Source organism: Pezoporus occidentalis, unplaced genomic scaffold, assembly GCF_034315485.1.
Source record: "Pezoporus occidentalis ecotype Australia unplaced genomic scaffold, CSIRO_AGI_Poc_V1 ctg141, whole genome shotgun sequence".
NCBI lineage: Eukaryota > Metazoa > Chordata > Aves > Psittaciformes > Psittacidae > Pezoporus > Pezoporus occidentalis.
Window position 1 is genome coordinate 782,211 of NW_026913220.1, and position 16,422 is coordinate 798,632.

At 37.1% G+C, this 16,422-nt stretch overlaps 1 protein-coding gene across 3 annotated transcripts in view; it reads left to right on the plus strand.

Moving 5' to 3' along the window:
• The window catches only part of AUH (AU RNA binding methylglutaconyl-CoA hydratase), a 114,540-nt gene that overhangs the window by 4,307 nt on the left and 93,811 nt on the right, over positions 1-16,422 (plus strand). For all 3 annotated transcript variants that reach the window (XM_062609861.1, XM_062609860.1, XM_062609858.1), the window contains exons 2-3: positions 2,555-2,622; positions 2,720-2,807. In XM_062609861.1, coding sequence (XP_062465845.1) covers positions 2,555-2,622; positions 2,720-2,807 — 156 coding nt within the window. The remainder of the gene's footprint in view (positions 1-2,554; positions 2,623-2,719; positions 2,808-16,422) is intronic.

Sequence of the window (16,422 nt, forward strand, 5' to 3'; positions counted from 1 at the left end):
CCTGCAGGCAAAGTACCAAACTGTCCTGCTTCATAACACTTTCACCTGATTTGTATACCGCATTTTTGGGAACTTGTGAACATAAACTGAAGTGAGAGTATATTTGAAAGGGGTCATTATTAAGATTTTAACTCAACACTCTTCAGCTTCCAAATTTGAGCTGAACTAGAATACAAAAGATGTGAGATTTTTGGAGAACGTGATTGTAAACTGCCTGTGTATTATGAACAGCACGTTGCAACTTGTGTAGCTTTTTATATCAGTTTTCTGTGAGTATAGGTGAATGTCAGCGCATTAGTATTTTTCAATTAAAGACATAGCTTTTAATTTGAGATTCTAGGGCTGAAATGTACTACAGCTGTTGACATTTCAGAACTTTTAGCCAAGTTGCATTAGTGATCCCATTACAAATTTTAAGGCTTTTGCACTTCAAGTTACAGGTGGAATCAGGAGAAATATCTCTGCAGTCTTGACTCAAGTATTGTAGTGTCAGTTGCTGGAATGCGATACAAATATTTGTAAAATTCAGATTTTGCACTAGAATAACTCTTTCTGCTTATATTTTCCAGCTGGTGTTAGTTGAGTTAGAGGATGTAAGACAGCTTTTTGTCATCCTCAGTTACAATTTTAACATACATAGAATAGGCAGAACAAATACAGTCTCAGTTGAAGTTGTTTGTTCAGAGGTTGGAAACTGATCGCTAGCTGATAAACTGCATAAGCTTTCCCTTCTTTTATTCTCTTTAAATAAAGCAGGGGTAAACAGATTAGATATACTAATTTAAGAAACAGATTTTAAGTGGTGTTTTTAAGTGCAGATGAGGGATTTTGAAAAGTGTTTGGGCCTTTTTAAAAAAAATACTGTCTAGTATACATCTGTATGATTTTGCACTCAAATATTGCTTGATAAGGTGATCAGTGGAAACTACCAGAAATGTAGATGGTACACTCACCGTAGATTCTGGTTTTGCTTAAAAAAACTATTCTATAATAATACGCATCTAAGTCAACTTCTCTACATTGGTTTATCTCAGTACTTGAGACAAGCTTAAAAATAGCTTAGCTCTCTTTGATTCTTCCTCTGTTTTTCAGTGCATATTTTAATTTGGGTTTTTTTTTTTAGTAATGAAAAGGTACATTTGGATAGATGATTTGTGTGAGTATACTTAACACAAATAAATGTATTACCATAAGTACTTTCTATACAGATTTAGTGAATCTTTCTAACTCAGACAAAATTACTAATGAGTGTAAAGGCAGGAATTTTTTTTGTAAGTAAATGTTAAATGTGTTCCCACCAAACAGTGAAGATGAGTATTTTTTAAAAACTAAGAAGTACAAGATAAACCAGATAAAAATCATATTTTTGCTATCGCTCTTAAAAGTGCAAGAACCTTTCAGCATGAACTGCATATATGCAAATCCCAAATTTAGTCTACACTATGAAATGAGGATGTTTTGGGGAATTTAAGTAGCAAATACCTGGGCAAATACTGAGTTTCTGGAATTTCCTTTTTTTTTTTTATATATATATATATATGTATCTTATAGATTGATGGCAATACTGTGGGCATTTTTGTTTGATGTAGAGAGCCCCCTTTTTGTCTTTCATTCCTCATCCCTGTTCTAGTCTTTTGCCTTTCTTCCCTTACCCCTGCATTGTCCAAGTAAAAAAAAAGTCCTGTTTGATAAGACCTTACCTGAGCTGCAGCCATTTAATAGGACTGTATGCTGGTGTTTAGAATTCAGAGAACTGTAGTGTGTTCAGGAAGTAATTGTCTAAAAGATTGCTATAGGATTGGTAAGTTTACCAAGATGAGCTTCTCAGAATTTTATTGTTTGATAGTCATGCCTGTTAAGATGAGGGTGAAATAAAGACAAATAAATGGTGTTTCTGCTGCAACATTCATACTAATGCACATGTAATCAGTCAGTGAGACAAGTGATCTCTAAGTGGGCTAAGGAAGCTGTGAATGTGTGATTGGAGCTGTATAGCAAACATTGAGTACAGTTTTGTGTGTTGGGAGAGAATTATTACATATATTTTTCCTTTTAAACAGAAGGTCAGTTTTCCCATTGGTAGCATTCTTTCTATTTGTGACTTCCTCTTACCTATATCAGAGCTGCTAGTCTTAGGTGTGGTAACACTTCTTCCTTCAAGAATTCTGTGAAGGCAAGCTGTCTAAAAAAAGGAACCTAGTGCTTTACAGTTAAGTATCTTTCCTGATTGCATATCAGCACTTCACACACTAACATGAAATTTGTGTATGCAATTGTGTAATTATACATTCAGCCTTTGTAAGCCCTGTTTCCATGTGAAGGTATTAGGGGCATACTTTCATTGTTACAATAAATGTTATTTCTTTTGAACACTAAACTTTTTAATACTGGAAAGTGTAAGTCGATTTATTTTCTTTCAAGAACTCAGTATTTAAGTGATTGCACTAGCATTTTTTGCAATCCTCGATGTTTTTTCTATAATTTAAAAATAATTTACATAGATAATATATATTTTACTATGCTTAACAATGATACAGTTTTTCTTCCCCTCCAGGAATTGTGGTGCTTGGATTAAATAGATCTCATGCCAAGAATGCACTTAGCAAAAATCTTTTAAAAATGGTAAGTTAAAATAATAGTTTTTAGTATAAAGGTGAAGTATTGGTATTAAGCACTTTAAAAAGTCTTTGTTTATTCCCCTTCCTCATTTTCTCTGTAGATGTCAAAAGCTGTGGATGCTTTGAAATCTGATAAGAAAGTACGAACTGTTATATTCCGGAGTGAAGTCCCAGGGATATTCTGTGCTGGTATGCAAACTTCATTTTCCTGAGAAGCTGAAAATCTGTATCTCATATTGCACAAAAAAAGACCCAGATTCCAAGGAAACATGTCTTCTGTGTATATTCATCTCAGTAGCAAACAGAATATTTTGTATGATTTTCCTCAGTTACTAACAAGAACCAAATACTGGTTTTATTCTTTCTGTGTCATAAAGTATTTAAAAATATGTAACAGATTATTCATGGTGCTGAAAAGTTATTTGATTTAGCTCCTAGAAAGTCTTGCGTGTACTTCAGAATGAGAACCAAATAATGCTGGAGGCCTGTGTAGGAAGCTGTATCAACACTATGTTTTAAGCACATTAGAATTAACTTTTAATTGAAAAAAATACTTAAAATGTATTATGAAAGTAACTCTCACTTCATGCTGCGTGAATTTTAAAAATACAGTTAAAAAAAAGCCCCAAACCAGAAAAACGTGTCTTGCCAAACGCCCAGGAAAACAAAAGCTCACAACTATGAAACACTGGGAAAAAGAATTTGTCAACATGTCAAAATCAATTGAGGCAACTGTCTTTTGTGGATATAAAGTGAATAGTTCCCTTATTTTCAGATGTCCCATCTAGTTCTTACTTTGCTCAAACTTAATTTAAATTTGCTTGAAACCGAAAACAAAAGTTGGTTTCCTCTTACTAATATACAAATAGAACTGTCAGGAAAGAAGAGATCAGTTCTAAAATCTTTCTTTTCACTTATGAAGCCATAAACTTGCTAGCCACACATAACGTAGTTAATTCAGATTTAAATGCAAAATAGTTTTTGCAATTTTTACATATGTAACATACCAAAGTACTTTTAGTTGAATTTTAAATTATTTTTGTTGCTTTTAATTGTGTTTTCCATCCAGATACAGTTTGTAACTTCTAAGACTTGTGAGAAGCATTGTCTTGGAAAAAAGGAAGTATGAATTCAGTATTTAGTAATACACATAAATAAGTTAAATATGCTTGTATTAAATATACTGTATTACTCAGTATATTTTAATTTAAAGGTTGTATCTTGTTTTAAAGTAACAACTTTTAAAGATTATTATAATAATAATAATCATCTTAGGGAAAAAAGTTTAAAAGCTGTGTTTTTTAAACTGATGAAAAATGCATCATCAGAGCAACAAATGCAAATGAGGTTTCAAATTACATGTTATGTACTTCATATGACAAGGTGGTCATTAGTTGAGATTTGTTGTCAACTCTGTATTTTTTAGGTAACTTTTTTATTTAACAGTCATAAGTTTTATCATAGTGTTACAGGGGAAATATGAGAGCAGAAATACTGATTTTGAGGGAGAGGATCTCAATCGTGCTATTAATACTGTTCTTCTCCAGCATTCTTTGTTGGCTGACTGTGTAGAGCTGTTTTGGTATTGAGATTTAACGTAGGCATTGTTGCCTGTTTGTCTGGCTAAAAAAAGGAAAGCAACTTAGAGAATGACAGCTGACTCAGCTGACTGCAGACAAGATGCAAGGATGTTTATGTGTGGTCATTAGGATGGGACACAAACCCTGAAAAGAGGAGTGTGAAGGACTATGTCTGGATAGCAAAGCCAGATTTTAAAGCAGGGAATAGAGATAGGGTGTGGATCAGGGGTCTGTGGTTAAAAAAAAAAACAAGTTATGTGAAAAAGGAGGGTCCTAAGAAAGGAAACTCCTGCAGCTGAACCAGTGAAATAAAGGATGTTCCAACAGTGATAACTGAAACTCAGGGTGAACCAGAAGACTTGAGGCAAAGTTTGTCAATGAAAATAGGGAGAAAGAGCTCAGTGGCTGGATGAGTTGCCTCTATAGGTGGCTGTAAGAGTGTGTAAAGAGGATGAAACTAGAGAAAGCACAGTGGGACATGAAGAAAACAGGTAATGGTTTAGGGAAGTAGGATGGAGGCAGGAACACTGGATGTAACAAGGCATTTTCTGGAGGGTACTCAGGAAATTTGGTAGAACAGAAGAAAGCATTTTCAAGCTGCAATATTGCAGGACAATGTGTTGTTTCAAGAGCACTTGATTTCCTTAAAATAATGCAAGTATCATCTTGTGAAATGTCACATTTTCTAATGTGTTGTAGTGCAGTTCAATTAGGATAGACTTCAAATGTTTGTTGTATTTTTTGTATTTCCTCAATTGTGTTTTCTTGCTTGCGTGTGTGGGAATGTATGGTTTTTAAAAATACATTTTTATGGTGATTTTTTGGACCACCATCTGATGTTTTACAGACCGCAGATTGAGAAACTTTGTCCTAGAATGTAATTCCCTTTTATGTAAGGAATGAAATCCAAGATCCTTAAATCTTGCCATTCCTCAGCTATCAAAAAAATCTGTGAAAGCCACAAGCCAAGTGTCTTGTTTCCTTCTAAGGGCTAGTTAGACATGGCATCCAACTGTTTCTCACAAAATGACAGTGTGGTTGATTAAAAGATTTAGACTGTTGATGACTTGTGGATTTGAGCATGTTTCCAAATTATGGAATTTTCACATGTGAAATGGATGAAAAAAACCCAGGAATTGTATAAAAGAAAATAGAGATGTGCCAGCAGCCATATAATTTCATTTCTGCATAAAGATTTGCTTTGAATCTTTTTACTGCTGTTGTCTTGGTTCTTTCTTACGCTGTATGCATCCATGGATGCAGAAAGGTGTTCATGAATGCTCTAGGGCTGATCAAAAGGGACACCCAGAAGTAAAAGAAAAGCTTGGCTGGGGTTAAGGATGCATGATGTCTATGAGGCCACCTTCTGCTTCCATGAGAAGTGCTCTGGCTCTGGGTCACTTTTTAGCCCCTTTCTTTGTCTAAAACTAGATAAATAGAATACTGGCATTTCTGGAGTGAACATACGCACTCAGTCCTGGCCTGTGTAAGCCTATGCTGTACACCTGCCCAGTTCTGCAGCGAGGCAGGTGAGTGTGTACAAGAGTCTATTTCCTGTCAGTGTTCAATCCTTGAGGGAGGTACAGTCTCTGCATGGGATGAGGCAGGTGTCCATAGGTAAAAAATCTGTGATCAAATAGTTTAGAGCTGTGCTGTGTCAACACAAAGGGTAAGTTACATGGACATAGGCAGTTTGAATAGCTTCATTTTTAATTATTAATGTAATTTTAACATATGTATAATAGTGATATTGCTCAGCTAGCTTTGTGAGTAGATTTTGAGGGTTTTTCACCTTAAAAAAAATAAATTGGAAGTGTGTGTGCATAGTACTGTTGGGAGATACGGTGCTGTGAGGAAGGGAAGAAGGACCCTCCATGGTTCTTGCAAAACCTTGTGTTGGAGTGGCAATGTGTTCTGGAGACATTCTTACAGCTTCTCTTCTTAACTACATGAGGTCTGAAAGAAGGTATAAGTAAAATATATTGTCCAAGAGCAACTTTTTGGTTTTTAGATGGTGTTCAATGATGTTTGTAGTCCAAAGAGGTGAACAACCTAATATTGCACCTTAAAGCTTTTGTTGTTCAGTTTCCTAGCCTTTGAATAGAAGGCAAAGTAATATTTATACAACTTCTAGTTATTGTTGAATTTTGCATTTGGAAAAATGTTTTGGCAAACTGAAGCCTGCTGCATGATTCCAGGTCTTCTCCTACCTCCTTCGTTTCTGTGTTTGGTCACATGAGATAGTGATCAATTTTGCAATTACAAACTATGAATATCTGGGATCAGGTGATACTCTTTTCTTTTTAAACAGTTTTATTTGTTGGTGGTTAGAGTAATTAAAGAAACAGACTCCTTTTATATTCTTTTCCTTCCTCCTTTTCACCTGCTATTCCTTGTATTACTGTTTCCCTTAGGACTGTCATGTGCCTCCAGCCCTCTTTGCATGTCCTGTCAAGAGGGCACTTGTATGCATTTAAAAAAAAAATATTCCTCATGTGTTGTTTCAGGCAGTATCTTACTGGCTCATAGTCCACTGGTCTATTAGCTCGTACTAATAAATGAAACCGCATGCTACTGTATACAGTTTAGAGTAGTTACTGTTCTATTTTCCTTCCTTAGTGGCTGGTCAGCCAGGACAGTTGCTTAACTATAGTTGTCCCTGTCCAATCATAGGTAGTTTCTTTCCCAAAAGTCCTTACGTGAGTCGTAAGCCTCCGTGCATCCATCTGCCCTCTGTTGATACTCAGAAAAATTCTGCTATCTCTTATGGGAGGAAAATGAAATGCCGTAATTCCGTAGAGGAACAGATCACTTCTGGATTTCTTTTTGCATGGAAGAGTTAAAAGGAGAGCTTTTAGGGGCAAGAGCCTCCTACTTCTTGAGACATTTTGGTGACTGTGTTTAGAGTATAATTGTTAAGAACTTCAGTATTACTTCTCCAAAGTGAACTGCAATAGCTGAAATAGAGGTTGTGAGATTGATGAGTTATTTTCTTTGTATATGTATGCACAAAAAGAAAGATAGCTTTGGGACAATTTTTAGTTGACAGATTAAAAAAATGTTTTTCTTTGGAGATCTTATTTCAGAAATCTTTGAAATGTATCATAATATGGATAGTTAACTTATATCTTGTAATCAGCTTTCAAGAGAATTTGAAAAATTTGGGTGTTGGAATTTTTCAAACCTCTTTGACCTAAAAGTCGCTGCAGCTTGGCCAATAAGGCTCCCTCTTGGAAAAGCAGAAGTAATCTTTCCGCCAGCAGAAATTCATCCTTTGGGTCTGTGATGTGAGTAAAGCCAACACAAGTGCTTTTCCTGTTGGCATAATTTGTCTAAATTTTGTTTCCAGCGCAGCTGAACTGGCTGTATGGTGTGTGGTTCCCAGCTGCCATTTCCAACTGGTGTAGTTTTTCTGGCAGAAGTTCGTGAAGGAGACAAGCCTGCTACAGCAGAGCCTTGAAGGCTTCTTCACTCATGAGGTTTTCATATGGAGGAGGAGAGGAGTTTCATAATAGCTCTCAAATACTTGACCTACTCTTATTTTTGTAGAACTATCAAGAGTAGTAGGGAAGTATTACTGTGGGTGTAGTTTTCTTTTTCTCTCCAGTCTCTGTTAAGCAAGCAAGGAGAGAGGGTATATTTTTCCATAGCATATTTTGGTCCTCCAGATTCCAGCTCCTGCACAGGACCTGAGAAGAAAGTTAATATATTACTCCACTGTTTCCTTCCCAGTGTTTAGATCACACGTGAAAATATTCTGATGTCTTCCAGATATTTTTGTTGCTGTACATACGTTTCATTCCCCCAAATAAATGATTTTAGCAGTAGACAATAGCTAGGTTCTTTCCTCTTTTTATTCCAGACTTTAATCAAGGTTCAGAGTCACACTGATGCTAGCTGCTGGTAGACTGCTAAGCTCAATGACAGTTGTATTCCCCTTGAACAATATGAGTTACATGAAATCTGGCAGGTTGGTCAGCCACGTGACAGCTGTCTTCAGTGTGTGTGTGCACAGTAACCTGTTCAGTTTGGAGTCTACAGCTTGCATTGTCCAACATTGCTTAATTATACTTGCTAATTTTGTTTCTAATGTTTTTGTGAAAGAACTAATAGCCATCATGATTTTTTATTTTGAGCACCTGAGCTAATAAAGAATGCAGTTAGGGTTGTGGTTTGGTCTCCTAGTTGTTGCAGAAAAAAATACCAATAACGAAAACTGGTTTAAATATCTTTCTTTTGGAAGTACCTCAGATAATTCCAAGAGCTCCTCTGCCTTTTACCTTGAGGAGGAATGCTGAACTTCAGAAGAAATTGGAAGGCCTGTGGATTTTTGAATGCTAGAAAAGCCCGTCTGAAACAGAAGTTTGTTCTTGGCCTTACGTGTGGCAGAGCTGCTGTGTTCCTAATTGATCACTTACATGATTCTAGTATTGGAATGTAGTTCGTATGAGTTCAGCGTGCTGTTTCATATATGTTATCCTGCCCATGTTTACCATAACCTTGTGATTAATTGTAGAACAAGGTACTGGAAGATGATAAAAAAAAATTGCTTGTAGTTAGAGCAGCATATGGTGGCACATGGTAGATAGCTGCATGACTAATTGATGCAGCAAAAATAAATAAATATATGTATGTCTTCTAGTTGCAGAAGAAATACAAATGGGAGGTTTCCAGCAAGTTTTTCAGAAAGAATGTGAGAATTTAGCTATGTTTGTTGTCTTTATCTCCAAAAGAGTGATGCATTCTTGTTGAGGAGACAGGCACATGGGTAGGGGTAGGAAGTTGGGTGAAACTGTCAGGATAGTGCAGTCTTTAAATCATCTCTCATCAGCAATGAAACTTTCAGCTAAGAACCACTTGCCTGCCTTCTCTTTGGTAGAGAGTATAGGAAAGTTGTTTTTTTATATATATATATGCATTCAGTTTTCTTAAAGTTACTTGATAGCTGGGAATAGAATTTTTAAACCACTATATTGGGTTTACATGGCAAGGTTTTTGTGGCAGGGGGTAGCTTCTGTGAAAAGAGACCAGGAGATGTCCGGGTATTGGACACCATGAGCTCTAGCCAGCTCCAGAATGCACCTGTGGTTTCCCAAAGCTGAGCACCTCAGGGGTGCTGATAGCACCTCTGCATTAACGTATTTAAGAAATAGTAAAAACCATGTGTGGTATCTGTGAGAGAGAGACAAGTGGAAAAAAATGTGCGAGAAACAACACTACAGACGCCAAAGTCAGGAAGAAGGAAGGAGAGGAGGTACTTCTAGTGCAAGAGCAGAGAACATGTTGAACTCATTCTCTTGCAGCCCATGGTGCAGCCCGTGGTGAGGCAGGCTGTTCCCCTGTAGCCTGTGGAGGTCCATGGTGGAGCAGACCTTCTCCTGCAGCCTGTGGAGAACCCTGTGCTGGAGCAAGGGAACATGCCCTAAAGTAAGCTTCAACCCATGAAGAGCTCTCTCAGGAGCAGGTTCCTGGCAAGAGCTGCGACAGGCCTGTGGAGAGCAGCCTATGCAGGAGCAGAGTTTCTGGCAGGCATGACCCAAGGGGGGTGACCCACAGTGGAGCAGTGTGGTACTGAAGGACTGCACGCCATGGAAGCCTATGCTGAAGCGTTTCTTGAGGAACTGTGGCCCATGGGTAGGGACCTGTGTTAGAGCAGTTCATGAAGAACTCTATCCCATGGAAGGGGCCCTGTTCTGGCGCTGGGGAAAAAAGTGAGGAGGCAGGAGTGGCAGAGAAGTGTTATGGTCTTATTGCAACCCCCATTCCCCATCCTGCTGGCACTGCGGTGGAAGAGGTAGAAGAGGTAGTAGTGAAGTTGAGCCAGGAGAGAAGGAAGGGTGGGGGAAGATGTTTTTAGATTTGTTTTGTGTGTTTCTCGCTATCTAACTCAAATTGGCGGTAAGTTAAATCTGTCTTTCCTAAGTCGAGCCTGTTTTGCCCACCATGGTAATCAGTGAGTAATCTCCCTGTGCTTATTTCAACCTGCGAGCTTTTAATTTTATTTTATCTCCCATCTTACTGAGGAGAACTGAAAGAGCGGTATGGTGGGCACCCGTCAGCTAGCCAAAGTTAACCCACCACATCCAGTTCTTACGGATTTTCCAGAAAAAAAACAAACAAACAAACAAAAAACCCCCAACAAAACAAAAAGACCGAGGCAAGACCTTTTCTCTTGAGGAACTATGAAATTGTGGTTGGACATGTCATGTGAAGTCTTAGAGGAGCTTGCTTAAAAAATGAGCTAGATAAAAAGTAGTCAGAAACCTTTCTCTCCAGTTGAGTGAGTAGTGACCAGTACTGTGTAATTAGTACTGTACTAATTACAGGTTCTAAAGTGGATTACCTTCAAAAGAAGATACTAAATCTGTAGCTGCTTGGTTGTTTCTTCCATCCCTTACTTAAGATGCAAGATTCTTTTCATCAGGCTTGGCCAGGACATCTGTTTAGATGTCTCTTCCTATATTGTGTGCTCTAAGCAGTTGTCTATGAAATATTGTGTGTCTGTTTCCTCTAGTTTGTAAGTTCTGTAATGATAGCTTTAGTTTAGTTATTTCTTCAGTGCCAGGAGCAATTAATAAAAACATTATATTTCTGCCTAAGAGAGACCATTCTTCACTGTTTGAAGATTATTTGAATTGAAAGTACTTTCAACCACTGTGTACTTCTCTCCTGTTTTGCATGGGCTTTAGTGGAAGTGGAGACAACTTTATTCATAGCTAATATTGCCACAGCATAAAACTTAAAGTTTCTGGTAAATGGTTCTGTTCAGCTGGGGTGCTAGATATTTCCATGCAATTTTTCTTCCTTTTTTGGTCTTGAGTGAGCTGTAGACTGTAGCTCACTGTGATTTGTGAGCACAAAGCTGATAAGTAACAAATTAAATTATCAGGCCATTAGTGAAATTATAAAAGCCAGCTAGAGAGCCATCTTTTTAGCAGTATTTCCTTTGAGTGGTGTAATTTTGAGATTTGCCTTTTCAAGCTGATGAAACAGAACATCTGACCATTCCTTCTCTTGTGTGGCTTGTGACACTGGTTAAAAAATGGAAATGTAAAGGATTCATTTCTCTTAATAATATAAGCATTCCTCTTTCTCCTTCTCCATTAGAATGGAAGCCACCTTGGACTTGAGATTTGTGTTATTAACGTAAGATTTACCTAAAACCCCACATCTGTCTGAATTGGTCCTCTAGTTACATGGTAATTCTTGCCAAGTAGAAGCAATGTTTTTGTGGACAGTGGCTTAACAGGAATGATCAAGCTAGTGCTTTAGTAGTGCAAGAGTTAACTAAGGCAGGACTTTGTAATACAGACTAGCACAATGGGTGTGACAATGGTGTCATTCAAGTGGAAAGTATAAGAGCAGAATTAAAGTGTATCTTTGGCTGTTGGAGAATATAGGTTGTAAGTTTTAATTGATGAAAAAAAAGAGGTAATTACTCTGTTTAAATAGTTTAATAAATTGTCTGAGGTTTTTTACCCGTTAGAACAAATGCACAAAATGGATGTGGCATTTTTTTGATTTTTTTTTTTTAATTGGAAACAGCCTAAAAATATTAAAAAGACTAAATTCTAGGTAAAAGATGTATTTCTGAGAGAGTGGCATTTGGTCAGTTCTTTAGTTTAACTGGTGGAGGGTAATGGGAAATAAGGATAACTTTCCCAAAGCCCTTAAATTATCTTAAAATGTGAAAAAAAATGATCAAATTAGCATGCCTAAAACTAATAAATTGAAATATTAGGTATGAATTTTTTTTTTTGTTATGTTTTGGAGAAGTAGTCACAAAGCATAAATATACTAGTGAAAAGAGAAATTTATTTGTTTGGATTCTGTGTGTGGCAGTCAGAGTTGTACTCCAGGGTGTCTTCTTTTTTGAGTAGCTGTACAGAAAACCTAGGGAGACAAATGTCCCGTCCCTGGAAGCGTCAATGCCAGGTTGCTTGGGGCTTTGAGCAACCTGATCTAGTGGAAGGTGGGTTGGGACCAGGTAATCTTTAAGGTCACTTCCAACCCAAACCATTCTATGATTCTATGATAAACTTGACCATTTTGAGTTCCCTTCCTCCAACTTGTACTAAGTTCATTAAAAATTCTGGAAGTGCGGCTTGCTTTTTTAATGGAAAATAGAGAGTTTTGAGCCTAACTTTAAAGCTAAGACTTATATAAGCAAGTGTCTGAGTGTCATTTCTTTAAGTGAGAATAAATATAACCATATAGCTCATAAATAAGCAAACTAAATAGGATCCTTAACAGCTGGAGAACTGCAGTTTTGTGACATGTTTGAAACTGACGCAATGCCCAGGATCTTTTGGTTAGTTATGGAAATGATACACAAATCTCCTGTGTAAGAATTTGTAGTGACTTAGTTTGCAAACGTGACACAAGCAGAAGCTGTGGAGACACTTCTTCAAGTGTGTCCCAGAATTTAAATGAAAGCGATGTCTTGTAAACATGATTATGAAGCAGTGAAAGACACCTCTCTTGGGTACCTAGAATAATGAAATGTGCATGGAAATGGAGAGCTTACTTAAAGTGCTATAATGAATTTTCAAATAGTGAAGTCTTTTCAGGAGTGGATTTTACCAGAATAGACTAAATTAAAATGGAAATGATACCAGATGGATGCAGAACATTTTATATTGGGAAAACTATGTTATGCAGTGGATGTCCTTAGGTAGTTGGACAGTTTGTTTTCCTGGTTACTCCTATAAAGAGGCTCTGCTTTCTGGATATACAATATATCCAAGTTTTTTATTTCAATATCTAAAGACTAGAAATAGTTTTGGTCTGTATTTGTCATCTTTTTTTTTTTTTAATCTGCTTCTCTAAGGTTTGATCTACAGATACCTTTGGTGATGTAACCAGCTTATTGCTGCTTGTATGGATTGGAAACAGATCTCCAATAGCTATATTATGTATCTACTGCCACTGCAGTGCACTAGATTTTGCGTTAAAAATATGTTTTATGGTATGTTCATCAGGTTTATATAAATGCACCTTTTCTAGGTTACCTGTGTAGATGACTTCTTGCATTTCACATGCTTGTTGAATTTGACTTTTGGAATTTGTCCTTGTGGCACTGCTTCGGAGATGTGTTGAACTTTGTGTACAGCTACTTGCTTAAATGCATTACAACTTTTTTTTTTTTTTTTTTACTATGCTGTGTCTTGAAGCTTGTAATTAGATGACTATCAATGTACCTGACACCATGGAAGAAATTTTGTTAACTACCTACATGTGTAATATAGAGATGTGCAGATGAACTTGACTGTAGTAAAAAAGACTTAACTGGAAACTTGCATAACCATTACCAGACTTGTTCTGGTATCTGTGTGTGTATCAAAGTATGCTCGAGATTCTCCAGTGCAGGAAGCCCCTTAATCTGGCATAATGTGTCATCTTTGAGCAAGATATAGGCTGTGTTGATTCCTGCAAGTAAACTAGAGCTAGGTAACTGTTGATATAATATCTAAAGCTACAGGAATATCTGTGCAGTCTTCACTGGTATCTTTAGGCTGTATGAAGTTACAGGGTAGTTCAAGTGGGTCCTCTGATACCCTTGTACGTATCAGCTTCCAGTAGCTCTCCATAGGTTTTTCGACTTGTTTCACTTGTGGTTGACCTATGTGCTAACAAAGGCTTTGAGTACTAGTAGTTTTATCTTAAAAACTTGTACTGGGCATAGCTGGGATGGAGTTGATTTTTTTTTATAGCATCCCAAATAGTGCCGTGTTTTAGATTGCTGACCAAAACAACATTGGTAAAACACCAGCTGTCACAGAGCAGTGCTTTTGCAGCATCAAAGTCCCTGCTGTTTCTCACTGCCAGTGAGTCACCTGAAGGTGGGCAAGAAGCTGGGAGGGACACAGCTGGCACAGCTGACATGAATTGAGCAAGGGAATGTTCCATAACAAATAACATTGGGCTCAGCAATAAAACTGGGAAGTTACTTCTCTTGCTTAAGCCTGGCGAGGCATTGGTCTGTTCATGGAGGGTCAACTGCTTTTGCATCATTTGTTTTATCTCTTTCTTCCCCCGTACTTATTAAACTTCCTCAACCATGAGGTGTTTCCCCGCCTCTCTTGCTTTTGCTGTTCTGTTACTCTTCGCTTTCCTGTTGGTGGGGACTGAGCAGATAACTGTGGCAGGCTTAGCAGACAGCCAGACTCAAACCCAGTACAAAACTCTAGTTTTGTACAACAACAGCAATGAAATCAATTAGCTGTGGGAGCTCCAAAAATGTCCTATATGGTAATGAATACCAGTGCTACTATAATGTTACCATACTTCTTTTTAACTTTGCTAATGGGATGCTTGAAGTAATTTTAAGCCTGTTCCAGCAGGTGTTGCAGCCTTAGAGGGTTATTCTTCTTACCCATTCTGTTTTCAGACTGCAGTGGTGAATTCTAACTAAAAACTTAGTATTTAAGTAGGTGTTATTTAGCTATTTTTAATCCAAAAATATCTTTGGCACTCTTCAGGTTTTGGGAAAAGATTCTTTCTGTACTTCTAGCCCTTCATGGCTGCCAGTGTGTGCAGACTTTAGGAGGCACCTAATGTGGATTGTTATTCTCACTGCTTTACCTGAGACGGTTGCAGTTTTTTATGGGAGTCTGGAATTGCAGCACCTTAGGGAATTAAGTTTTAGATTACTGGTTTGAGATACATTCCTAAATTAGAGAATGCTGTTTGGCTGTCTTTTTCTATTGGGCTGCATCACCAATGTGCTTTTGCTTTATGTCTTTCATTTCAAATCTTGGGATTGAGAAAAAGTTCTCTGTATGTAAGAGTGAAGCCATTTATTTTCTTTTAGGCTTTCTTGAAAGATGGGTTAGTATCCTAACCTGCATTAAGACAATTCAAGAACTTCAGCTACCTCTCCAAGCTGCTTGTACTTCTGTAATAAATACATTTTAGATGCCAAAGACATCTTTGCATATTTTGAAATGGAATTTTATTTATTGCAGATTAAACACAGCACTTTATTAGACATAATTCTGTCTTTTAGTAATACCAAGTTGTTCATGTTTTGGTGATGATAAGAGGGTCTGTAGGGGTGTTGAGCAATTTAGTTGACTCCAAAATGATACCAAGCTCATTTGAACATGATTACGATGGAATGTTGCCATTTTAGTTAATGTCATTCTCACAATTTTAATCATCTTTGAATCCTGGTTAAAAGAAAACTATCAAATCTTTATTATGTGTAAATTCCACGTCTGTCACAGAATCTCCTACATCATCTCAAAAGCTGCAAACTTAGTTTCAGATGTTGGTTAAAGTTTTTGCTGCTATTTCAGGACATGCATATGGATCCATTTTTTGTTAGAAGTTACACTAACTCATCTGTACTTCATATAAAATAGTTAAAAACTGTGTGGTTTTAAAGTGGCTAAAACCAGGTGAAGAGCACTTTAACAGAAAGCTACAGGTTATCAGTTCGCCCTGTTAATACTGAATTCCTAAGGATAACTTTTGGCTAGGCCTCTGCTACCCAGGGCATTATTGGTAAATTCATTTGTTCTTAGATGATGAGTGTAACTCCTTTTAACTTCTGTTATGCAAATCTGACCATTTGTCTTTCTGCTGTGGTGTCCAAGGTCCATGTCTTTTCCATAAGTATTAAGTCAAAGAGAGTAGTCACCTCTGTCTGAAATATTCATGTCACGTCTGTGGGTATTTGACATCTTGATTTGTGAAGAAAGGCTGCTGGTTTTCTTTACAGTTCTCTGAGGTGGGTTAGCTAACTACCCCTTTACCCTGGTGTACTAAGTGCCTTTGGCATCTGGTTTCTTTATTGGTGAGGGAACTGAGCCTGCTTCGCCATTTATATCCTTAGCTGAGAAAACATTCTGACAAAAAATAATCTGATCTCATGTGCTTGGTGGTAATGTGTGCTGGAAATAGAATACATGTGCGCAACACATGACAAAAATAGTTATTGCATGGTAAAGAATTATTTTCCACTTGCTTTGGAAAAGAATAGAGTGATCATGTAGCAGAAGTATTTAGACATATATGAATCTGTGGCATTTTCATCTTAACAATATTTAAACAGGTACTTTCATATCTTCTTCCTTCCATAAATGCCATAGAGCAACACGCAATGCAACTATTTATATGTGCCACAAATATGAAGAAAAAATTCAGTGCTTAATTATATATAGGTATATATATATTATTTTTTCTTAACTTTCTCTTGTCTTTGCCTGCTACTTACACTA